Source organism: Oncorhynchus nerka, linkage group LG28 (assembly GCF_034236695.1).
Source record: "Oncorhynchus nerka isolate Pitt River linkage group LG28, Oner_Uvic_2.0, whole genome shotgun sequence".
Taxonomy (NCBI): Eukaryota; Metazoa; Chordata; class Actinopteri; order Salmoniformes; family Salmonidae; genus Oncorhynchus; species Oncorhynchus nerka.
Genome location: NC_088423.1, coordinates 57,298,266 through 57,310,761, shown reverse-complemented (window position 1 = coordinate 57,310,761; position 12,496 = coordinate 57,298,266). Strand labels below are relative to the sequence as shown.

Here is a 12,496-nt window from a genome sequence, read left to right as displayed (position 1 = left end):
GGGCCAACCGCACCAGCATATGGTCTCACAAGCGGTCTGAGGATCTCATCTCGGTACCTAATGGCAGTCAGGCTACCTCTGGCGAGCACATGGAGGGCTGTGCGGCCCCCCAAAGAAATACCACCCCACACCATGACTGACCCACCGCCAAACCGGTCATGCTGGAGGATGTTGCCGGCAGCAGAACGTTCTCCACAGCGTCTCCAGACTCTGTCACGTCTGTCCCATGCTCAGTGTGAACCTGCTTTCATCTGTGAAGAGCACAGGGCGCCAGTGGCGAATTTGCCAATCTTGGTGTTCTCTGGCAAATGCCAAACGTCCTGCACGGTGTTGGGAACCGTGGATGTCGGGCCCTCATACCACCCTCATTGAGTCTGTTTCTGACCGTTTGAGCAGGCACATGCACATTTCTGGCCTGCTTGAGGTCATTTTGCAGGGCTCTGGCAGTGCTCCTCCTGCTCCTCCTTGCACAAAGTGGAGGTAGCGATCCTGCTGCTGGGTTGTTGCCCTCCTACGGCCTCCTCCACGTCTCCTGTTGTACTGGCATGTCTCCTGGTAGCGCCTCCATGCTCTGGACACTACGCTGACAGACACAGCAAACCTTCTTGCCACAGCTCGCATTGATGTGCCATCCTGGATGAGCTGCACTACCTGAGCCACGTGTGTGGGTTGTAGACTCTGTCTCATGCTACCACTAGAGTGAAAGCACCGCCAGCATTCAAAAGTGACCAAAACATCAGCCAGGAAGCATAGGAACTGAGAAGTGGTCTGTGGTCACCACCTGCAGAACCACTCCTTTATTGGGGGTGTCTTGCTAATTGCCTATAATTTCCACCTGTTGTCTATTCCATTTGCACAACAGCATGTGAAATTCATTGTCAATCAGTGTTGCTTCCTAAGTGGACAGTTTGATTTCACAGAAGTGTGATTGACTTAGAGTTACATTGTGTTGTTTAAGTGTTCCCTTTATTTTTTTGAGCAGTGTAGTTTCATTATTCAACCTTTTGATGTCACAGTACTACAAAATCTCTGTTGTAACGAAGGGATTTTAAAATTCCCTTTCATTGTGTGGGAGAGAGAGAGTTCCTGCAGGTACTTGCGACTGTCATAAAATGGCTAACTTCACCTCTCTTCCCCTCTGCAGGAGAGAGAGGGTGCTGTAACCTGATCCTTCAGGAGAGTCATGACACTGGTGACTGAGGTGGTATACTCATCAATGCCATTGGATGAATCCCGGAACATATTCCAGTCTGTGCTAGCAAAACAGTCCTGTAGTGTAGCATTCACGTCATATGACCACTTCCGTATTGAGCGAGTTACGGGTACTTCCTGCTTAAATTTTTGCTTGTAAGCAGGAATCAGGAGGATATAATTATGGCCAGATTTGCCAAATGGAGGGTGAGGGTGAGCTTTGTATGCATCTCTGTGTGTGGAATAACTGTGGTCCAGAGTTTTTTTTCCCTCTGGTTGCACGTGACATGCTGGTAGAAATTAGGTAAAATGGATTTCAGCTTGCCTGCATTAAAGTCCCCGGCCACTAGAAGCGCCGCTTCTGCATGAGCATTTTCCTGTTTGCTTATGGCCTTATAAAGCTTGTTGAGGGCGGTCTTAGTGCCAGCATCGGTTTGTGTTGGTAAATAGACCTCTACAAATAATATAAATGAGAACTCTTGGTGTGGTCTACAGCTTACCATGAGGTATTCTACCTCAGGCGAGCACTTACCTATAGACTTCTTTAATATTAGACATCGCACACCAGCAGTTATTGACAAATAGAAACAAACCCCTGCCCCTCGTTTTAACAGACGTAGCTGCTCTGTCCTGCCAAAAGACGGAGAAGCCAGCCAGCTCTATATTATCTGTGTCGTCGTTCAGCCAAGTCTCTGTGAAACATAAGCTATTACAATTTTTATTATCCTGTTGGTAGGATAGTCTTGATTGTAGATAGTCCAGTTTGTTTTCCACTGATTGCACGTTGGGCAATAATACTTGTCGGTGAATTATTAAAATTTTCGCAGTCTTTTCTTCATGCTGATAATGGGGATTTGGGCCTTGTCTCGATAAACAGTCAGAAATTGCAGCCCAAATAAATGCTTCACAGAGTTCAAGTAACAGACACATCTCAACATCAACTGTTCAGAGCAGACTATGTGAATCAGGCCTTCGTAGTCGAATTGCTGCAAAGAAACCACTACTAAAGGACATAAGACTTGCTTGGGCCAAGAAACACGAGAAATGGACATTAGACTGGCGAAAATTTGTCCTTGGGTCTGATGAGTCCAAATGTTAGATTTTTGGTTCCAACCGCCGTGTCTTTGTGAGACGCAGAGTAGGGGAGCGGATGATCTACACGTGTGGTTCCTAGTCAAGCATGGAGGAGGAGGTGTGGGGGTGCTGTTCTGGTGACATTGCCTGTGATTTATTTGGAATTCAAGGCACACCTAACCAGCATTGCTACCACAGCATTCTACGACAACACGCAATCCCATCTGGTTTCGGCTTAGTGGGACTATCATTTATTTTTCAACAGGACAATGACCAAACACACAGTCCATGTAAGGGCTATTTTACCAAGAGCGATGAGGTGCTGCATCAGATGACCTGTCCTCCACAATCCCTCAACCAACTAAATTGAGATGGTTTGGGATGAGTCGGATCGTGTGAAGGAAAAGCAGCCAACAAGTGCTCAGCATATGTGGGAACTCCTTCAAGACTGTTGGAAAAGCATTCCAGTTGAAGCTGTTTGAGAGAATGCCAAGAGTGTGCAAAGCTGTCATCAAGGCAAAGGGTGGCTATTTGAAGAATGTCAAATATAAAATATATTTTGATTTGTTTAACACCTTTTTGGTTACTACATGATACCATGTGTTATTTCATAGTTTTGATGTCTTCACTATTATTCTACAATGTAGAAAATAGGAAAATGAAGAAAAACCCTTGAATGAGTAGGTGTTCTAAAACCTTTAACCGGTAGTGTATTCCAAATTCGCTCTGGCTATCTACTCCGATTTCAGAGCACTCTAGTCTGAGTGTGCCAGTGCAGAATAACTGACGAATTTACGAACACTCAACACCCGTTGAATATGGCCAGTGTCAGTAAACGTTGGCAAAAAAAGCGTAATTAAATTGTTGCCAGCAGCACAGTTGCATCACCAACACTCTGGATAACATAAAAACAGCCCAACCACCTCTGCTAGGGTGAGTAAAATGAGCGGTTCTCTAATTTTTGTCTGGAATTAGCTAGCAAGCTAGCCAATGTTAGCCAGTTAGCTTGGTTGCTTGACAGCTGTTGTTAGGTCAGAACGCTTGGATCAACCATACTCCTCGGCCAGAGCATCCAGTGTATGCTTTGAACGCTCCGAGAGTGGAACACTCCGAATTTACAAAGATGAACAATTTGACAATGCTCTAATTTTAAGAATGCCCAGAGCAGTCTGGCACTCAAGATTAAATTCACGAACACACCTGTAGTCTAAGCCAGCCTTTAGTCTTTAAATGTTTTGTTGTTTAGTACATAGCCTCACATGTGAATCTTTAAAGAGATGGGTGGGGCTAAAGCTTAAGAGGGTGTGAACGATGCCGAATGGGTGCAGACAAAGAAGAGTTCTCCAGTAGGTACCAAAACTTTCAATGGGCACATTCTCAAAAGGTTACAAGTTTTTCAACTTTGAAAGCATAGTTACTTTCCCATTGTTCCTCAACTGTAGTGTATGATATACCATTTTCTTTCTTCGAGTCTCTACTTTTATCCAATGCAAAAAACACAATTTCAAATGCTACATAAGACCGAATCGAGCCGGTCACATTTGTTGGGGGACTCGTCACATACGCTGATGCTACTGTTTTATCTATCCTGTTGCCTAGTCACTTTATTCCTAGTTATATGTACATATCTACCTCATTTACCCCTGCACTTCGACTCGGTACTGGTACCCCGTGTATATATACTCATTGTGTATTTAATATTACTTTCATTATGTGTTATACCTTTTCTATTATAGCTCTATTTTCTTCCTCTCTGCACTTGTTTACGAAGCATGTGACAAATAACATTTGATGTGTTGACGTCATTTCACAGGATTTGTTTTTGGACAGAAGCCAATTATCGGATGTAGCCAAATATATTATTCATCAATTGTTTTAAGCATGAAATGACCTGGTATGATGGTGCATTGATAAGTTATACAGTTTAAAGACGTTATTTTTGTGTTTACCCAAAGTCTAACTTTAAGCAGAATAAATAGTAATTCATGTCTTCTACTGTATGTCCATTTTTAAATATGTTATCATATCATCAGCTTCATCGACTGAGTAATGCCTCACACACTAGCGATGCTTTCCATGCAGAGTTAACGGATGAGTATGCACTTGTTTTGAGTGTTGGTAGTGCATTGTTTAATGCAACCTCATGCAACTGATGCGCCAACCCCTCGCACCTTCACCATTGAAATACACTGAATTGCCTGTCAATTTATGTTGGGTTGCTCAGTGTGAAAGAGCCTTAAAGACCATATATTTGTAGGGAAGTAGCCATAATGAGCCATGATTTTCCATATCAGGTACCTTTGCCATGCCCTGTGTGTGGAGTAACACTACCAAGTAATATTAAAAGTCATCCTTGAGTAGGTAAACACTAGCTCCGGTTCATTTAACTCCTTGATTGAAAGAGGGGAAATTATGATCCTGTGTTTTGTTTTTTTGATGTTAGCGTGCTTTGCCGGCACAGTATTTGACACATTTTGACAGTAGATGGTGCTATTTTGATGTTTTACTGTCAAAATCAGGGTTTGATTTAGAGTGAACAAATAGTTTAAATAAACACTTTATAAATATATTTATTCAAAATGAAATATATACAGTTTTGCTGTGATTTCATGTACAAAACAATCATAAAAATTGCAATAATTTAATAATAAAAACAAAAGATGGAGTACATTTTACACAAAGTAGCAATGACAGGAGTAAAACTTAAAACATAGTCCAACCAACATAACTTGTTCTTTGTTGATAATGTTGAAACATTTAAAACGGTTTAATTTAATCAGAATCTAGAAAAGTACCATAGATGCATTACAACAATGCTGCACTCAAGTGGTCTGGTGAAACCATTTGTGACTGGTGTAGCCTCAGATCGAGTACAGAGTTCAATTCTAACAGACAGTTGGACAATTTTCTGGAACACACTAACCATTTTCCAGTAGTTCACATACCTGTTCTGTAGAAAGATGTGAATATAATGTACCATTTTCCTGTAGATGGTGAAAGTGTGATGATTTAGGACATTTACATCTGGTGTCGGTGCACACAAAATGTACACACTAAAAATAAACACTAAGATAATGTAAGCAACACTAAAGATTACGCTAACACAGCCATGGAGCATTAAGCGCTTATGCTCATGAACACCATTGTAATACAATTGGGGCCATATTAGCAACTAGTTTTTTTCCTGGTGAAGAAAGTACAGATATGCACTAATAAGGTCACCTGGTGTCCATATCGGATCCATGCTGTATTCAGCACATTGGAAACAACATTCAAGAGTCAGAATGTAGAGGAGTGTGGATTCAATATGGATAGCAGGCAAATAACAAGATGAAAGGTATCTGTCCACGAACAAGACATGTCAGACTCAACTGAATCTTCTGGGAAGGGGAAAAAACACTAGTTGTGAGCAAATGGTATGGGCATCCTTAATATTGCACAACACTTATATAATTTGCAGAGTAAGGTTTTTGTGCAGGGGGAGGGGGGAGCAATCGCTGTGGATGAACACAGAGGAAAACAAACAGTGAACACTGACATTGCTGCCTCCTTGTCTCATGACTAACCTTATGCTAAGGGAGCATTATGCTGTCACGTGTTAACCTTGACCGCCCACATGAGTTACATTTCAGGCATTCACACCAGCACGAGCCCCCAAGAGTAAATACAGGTAGCAAGGCCATGGCCTGGACAATGCAGAGCGGGTGGCTACTGATGGGCACTTTTCCAATGTTTACATGGCAAATACGAAAGGTCTCTCAAAGGGGAGACAGTAAATAAAAAGGAGGAGAGATTACGTGAGAAAATGAATATTGTGACTGGAGAAATTCCTTACGAAGACCATTTCAAATGAGCCGATTCAACATTCAAAAGAGGCAAGGGACCATAACATTTTTACAAAAGAATAACAGAGAAAAAGCCATGAGACAAAGTGAGAGAGCAAAAACCAACAACTTTACACTAGGAAACCAGACTCTAAACTCAAGGTGGTTCTGTGCCGTGTCGCAGAACTAGCGTGTAAGAATGCGTCACATGAATACAATGAATGGGGCACTTATGGATATCCCACCTTTTGGCTGAAATGTCTAATGGAACACTAATCCCTATTTTGCACGCAAGTCTACTCTGCATTGGTCTAAAAAAACACTTCAAGGTTTCACTTTCCAGGTTGGATCTAATTGGTTCAGGAAGCTCTCAAAATGGTATTCATGTTCAGAATTTGACCCCTAAAAAATGCAGTCAAACAAATATCAATCTCAGACATTAAAAGTAAACATGGATTTCACTTAGTGAAACAAAGAAATGATAAGAAAACAAAGGGAGAGGGAAAATTGCACGCAAACCCACTCAACCTCTTCAAGGACAAGGGCTTGGCTAAGGTGGTCAACATTAATCTGCATTGAAATGGATTTTACACTGCACTCATCAGTTGATGAAATTGTGCAATGAGAGACATTTATGCCAGTATGCAATTAAAGTGGGCCAATCCGCAATTGAAATAGTTGCAAAGCAGTCAACCCCCCACTGTTTTGGAAAAAAGCTGAGGGAGGGGAAGTGGAAATGTAACCACTCTTAAATTCATAGGCAGAGCTATGGATACAAGGACGAACCATTCATGATATAACATCGTTTGAACCATGTTTTTGAGGCTAAAGTGTTTGTTTACATTTATAGTTTACAAACACTAGAGTAAAACAAGTTAGTGATGGGGTACGACAGCTGTTATAGTTATATTCTTCAAGAATCAATGAGTATGCACTGTGTACAAAACATGCTCTTTCAATGACAGACTGACAAGGTGAAACCAGGGGAAAGCCATGATCCCTTCTTGAAGTCACCTGTTAAATCCACTTCAATCAGCGTAGATGAAGGGAAGGAGACACGTTCAAGAATGATTTTTAAGCCTCGAGACAATTGAGACACGGATTGTGTGTGCCATTCAGAGGATGAATGGGAAAGACAAAATACACTGCTCAAAAAAATAAAAGGAACACTTAAACAACACAATGTAACTCCAAGTCAATCACACTTCTGTGAAATCAAACTGTCCACAAATTTCACATGCTGTTGTGCAAATGGAATAGACAACAGGTGGAAATTATAGGCAATTAGCAAGACACCCCCAATAAAGGAGTGGTTCTGCAGGTGGAGACAACAGACCACTTCTCCGTTCCTATGCTTCCTGGCTGATGTTTTGGTCACTTTTGAATGCTGGCGGTGCTTTCACTCTAGTGGTGAAATGAGACGGAGTCTACAACCCACACAAGTGGTTCAGGTAGTGCAGCTCATCCAGGATGGCACATCAATGCGAGCTGTGGCAAGAAGGTTTGCTGTGTCTGTCAGCGTAGTGTCCAGAGCATGGAGGCGCTACCAGGAGACAGGCCAGTACATCAGGAGACGTGGAGGAGGCCGTAGGAGGGCAACAACCCAGCACCAGGACCACTACCTCCGCCTTTGTGCAAGGAGGAGCACTGCCAGAGCCCTGCAAAATGACCTCCAGCAGAACACAAATGTGCATGTGTCTGCTCAAACGGTCAGAAACAGACTCCATGAGGGTGGTATGAGGGCCCGACGTCCACAGGTGGGGGTTGTGCTTACAGCCAAACACCGTGCAGGACGTTTGGCATTTGCCAGAGAACACCAAGATTGGCAAATTTGCCACTGGCGCCCTGTGCTCTTCACAGATGAAAGCAGGTTCACACTGAGCACATGTGACAGACGTGACAGTCTGGAGACGCGTGGAGAACGTTCTGCTGCCTGCAACATCCTCCAGCATGACCGGTTTGGCGGTGGGTCAGTCATGGTGTGGGGTGGCATTTCTTTGTGGGGCCGCACAGCCCTCAATGTGCTTGCCAGAGGTAGCCTGACTGCCATTAAGTACCGAGATGAGATCCTCAGACCCCTTGTGAGACCATATGCTGGTGCGGTTGGCCCTGGGTTCCTCCTAATGCAAGACAATGCTAGCTGTGTGGCTGGAGTGTGTCAGCAGTTCCTGCCAGAGGAAGGCATTGATGCTATGGACTGGCCCGCCCATTCCCCAGACCTGAATCCAATTGAGCACATCATGTCTCGCTCCATCCACCAACGCCACGTTGCACCACAGACTGTTCAGGAGTTGGCGGATGTTTTAGTCCAGGTCTGGGAGGAGATCCCTCAGGAGACCATCCGCCACCTCATCAGGAGCATGCCCAGGCGTTGTAGGGATGTTTTAAGGACATTACATCAAGGTTGGATCAGCCTGTAGTGTGGTTTTCCACTTTAATTTTGAGTGTGACTCCAAATCCAGACCTCCATGGGTTGATAAATTTGATTTCCATTGATCATTTTTGTGTGATTTTGTTGTCAGCACATTCAACTATGTAAAGAAAAAAGTATTTAATAAAAATATTTCATTCATTCAGATCTAGGATGTGTTATTTTAGTGTTCCCTTTATTTTTTGAGCAGTGTATTTAAGTGCCTTTGAACTGTGTATGGTAGTAGGTGCCAAGCGCACCGGTTTGAGTGTGTCAAGAACTGCAACGCTGCTGGGCTTCAACAGTTTCCCATGTGTATCAAGAATGGTCCACCATCCAAAGGCCATCCAGCCAACTTGACAACTGTGGCAAGCATTGGAGTCAACATGGGCCAGCATCCCTGTGGAACGCTTTCGACACCTTGTAGTGCCCTGTCGAAGGCAGGCTGAGGCTGTTCTGAGAGCGAAAAGGGGTGCAACTCAAAATTAGGAAGGTGTTCCTAATGTTCTGTACACTCAGTGTATATCAATAATGTATAAGTCCAAAAATGTATGTAGCAACTGTGGATTGCCCCTTTAACAAAAGGGCTGCATTTTCCTTCATTGTATAAATATCACAAAAAAACACCAATATGGTGAATATAAATCAAAGAAGTAGGAAGCAATCCTCTGAAAAATGTATTCACCCTTGCTATTTCATATTAACATCTCAAATTGATTGAAAAACTCAATCTTGTTTCAAACAAATGTTAGACGACCATATCTTATGAAAACAGTAGTGAATTAATGTAGGACAACTTTATCTATAAGTCACTCCATTTAGTCTATAACCAGAAGGAGTTAATAAGTTCATAAACTCATTGTTTAATATAGACACATTATTTGATCGTTTGAGGGAAGACTGTTCGTCTTTTTCAATCACTCTGGTGCAATTTTCAAAAGCATCTATTACACTTTCACAATTCTTAGCACAAAAATCTAAACATTTAATCAAGAGAGACACCTGAAACCCCACCTCTTTAAGGAATACCTAGGATAGGATAAAGTAATCCTTCTCACCCCCCCCCCTTAAAAGATTTAGATGCACTATTGTAAAGTGGCTGCTCCACTGGATGTCATAAGGTGAATGCACCAATTTGTAAGTCGCTCTGGATAAGAGCGTCTGCTAAATGACTTAAATGTAAATGTAAATGTAAAATGGTTGTTTCAAAACTAAGTGCATTTACAAACAAATTCACAGTCACTTGTCCACTCCAAGTATCTGCTTTTCATTACTTTTTATATGATTATCTTGTAATTTCTTAATTTAACTATAACCGAATTAACATGCTCAAAACTGAAGACTACTGAAACAAAAGTGTATAGTGCCTAGTTACTACATTGTCCATTGTCATCCTTCATCAGCCAGTATTCTTCAATATGATCTATTATTCCTTCGATTCAGCATTTCAAAAACATCAGTTTTGAAAATGGTATAATGTATTTTCTGCTATCGGATTAAACGTTAGTTAAAATGACTAAATGGTGAGCCTGTTATTATCTGATGTATTGGTGACTAAGCAAAATGTTCTCATGGTATTTGAGAAAAAATTGCATGAAAGACTCGGAGATGAAAGATGTGTTCAACTCCAATGAAAGGTTTTGAACATAAGACACAGGAAATATACCACTTACATCTGAAAAAATGCACCAGAGTGATAGACATAAAACCTGTAATGTTCATTTCACAGTCTTTGATATTAACAGAATATTAAAAGATTTCTCCTTCATTAGATCCAAGTTCAACGAGAATGTGGCTATGCCTTAAATTGTAAAAAAAAACGTTTTTGTCATAGCGATGAAATGAGGGATTATTCCAAGTTTAGTTCAGTCAAGACCAGTTCAGTTCCTCAGGACTCTGTGTTGTCCTCCTTTGAATATTCCTCCACAAGCTTCTCATAAGAGTGGTCATGTTCTGATCCATCGCTGGTGAACACGGACTCTTCTGATTCAGAGCCCTGCTCCTCTTTGGAGTCAGTCTCCGACTCTACATTTTCGTCGCACGTGGTGATTGATAGCTTGGCTTTAGCATCATCGTCCTCATCCTCCAGGTTGTTGTTGAGGACGTTCTCCTCGTCAATAAAAGTGATGTTCGCATTCTGGAAGATCAGGGACTGGTACTCTTTGGAGTCCCACAGCCGTCGACCACCCATACCGCAACCTCCACCACCGCCCAGGCTGCCACCTCCGCTCTCCTGGTCCACCTCTTTGTCCAGTTGGTTCTCGTACATGCTCTCCTCGTCCCCGTCCAAATCACCTTCACCATGGTCCTCTGTGAGCAGCATCCCGTTCTCCGAGCCCAGGAGGTAGTTCTTGGACTTTGAGAAGGCCACTGTGACGCGGTCACTGAAGCTGTAGCGTCGCTTCTGCCGCGGTGAGCGGTCCAGGCTGAGAATAGTGTTGCCGTTGCAGGTAACTGTGTCGATGCAGCTCTGGGAGCGGTTCGCCTCCTTGGCCTTGTTACTGGCATCATTACCATCACAGTGGTCCCCGCCACCATCTTTCTTGACACCAATCTGTTTGATGAGGTCGTTGTAGCCTTCTTGCTTCTTGGACAGGAAGCTGAAGATGTTGACGTCGTTGGCGGTGGGCGGCAGGTAGAGGGGCTTGTGGCTCTCCTTGTAGTTCCTCAGCTCGTTAAGGGAGAGCTTGCGCCGCTTGCGTCGTTTCTTCAGAGCCTTGTGGGCCTCCACGACCATGCGCACCTTCCAGTTGAAAAACAGGGAGAGCCAGGCCAGACCCAGGTAAATCCACACCTCCACAAAGTAACGGTACAGAGTGGGGTAGTCTGCATTTGGATCCACGCCTGAAAAAAGAAAGCAGGAAGGGAAAGTTTGAGTATGTACAAATGTCAATGTCCAATTTTTCGAAAGAGGTAGTACACTGCCGTTCAAAAGTTTGGGGTCACTTAGAAAGGTGCTATTTTTTTTGTCTATTAAAATAAAATAAAATAAAATAGATCAGAAATACAGTGTAGACATTGTTAATGTTGTAAATTACTATTGTAGCTGTAAAAGGTAGAATTTTAATGGAATATCTACAGTTGAAGTCGGAAGTTTACAAACACTTAGGTTGGGAGTCATTAAAACTCTTTTTTCAACCACTCCACAAATGTCTTGTTAACAAACTATAGTTTTGGCAAGTCAGTTAAGACATCTACTTTGTGCATGACACAAGTCATTTTTCCAACAATTGTTTACAGACAGATTATTTCACTTATAATTCACTGTATCACAATTCCAGTGGGTCAGAAGTTTACATACACTAAGTTGACTGTGCCTTTAAACAGCTTGGAAAATTCCAGAAAATGATGTCATGGCTTAAGAAGCTTCTGATAGGCTAATTTACATAACTTGAGTCAATTGGAGGTGTACCTGTGGATGTATTTCAAGGCCTACCTTCAAACTCAGTGCCTCTTTGCTTGACATATTGGGAAAATCAAAATAAATCAGCCAAGACCATAGAAAGAATTGTAGACCTCCACAAGTTTGGTTCATCCTTGGGAGCAATTTCCAAATGCCTGAAGGTACCAAGTTCATCTGTACAAACAATATTACACAAGTATAAACACCATGGGACCACGCAGACGTCATATCGCTCAGGAAGGAGACACGTTCTGTCTCCTAGAGATGAACGTACTTTGGCGCAAAAAAGTGCAAATCAATCGCAGAACAACAGCAAAGGACCTTGTGAAGATGCTGGAGGAAACAGGTACAAAAGTACGTATATCCACAGTATCTGCAGTCGCAGATAGATCTTTTTTATGGCACGTAAACACCAGTCTGATTTGCATCCGTCTATGTGGACTAATCCATTGAGGAGGTCCAATAAGAAGTGAAATGAGCTAAGATCTAAAAGGCACATCTCTCTCAGGAATGCGCACTCTCCCACCATTTCATGCACATTCATTGTTTCATAAATTGTGTGAATCGTTTTCCCTTTACATGTTTGTCAATCAA

The 12,496-nt window shown here is 42.4% G+C and overlaps 1 protein-coding gene across 1 annotated transcript in view; it reads right to left on the bottom strand.

The window, feature by feature from the left end:
* Window positions 1-4,817: 4,817 nt before the first annotated feature.
* The window catches only part of kcnk5a (potassium channel, subfamily K, member 5a), a 74,380-nt gene continuing 66,701 nt past the window's right edge, over window positions 4,818-12,496 (bottom strand). Inside the window, exon 5 of the mRNA XM_029641052.2 lies at window positions 4,818-11,343. Within this exon, the coding sequence (XP_029496912.2) occupies window positions 10,388-11,343 (956 nt within the window). The 3' untranslated portion in view covers window positions 4,818-10,387. The remainder of the gene's footprint in view (window positions 11,344-12,496) is intronic.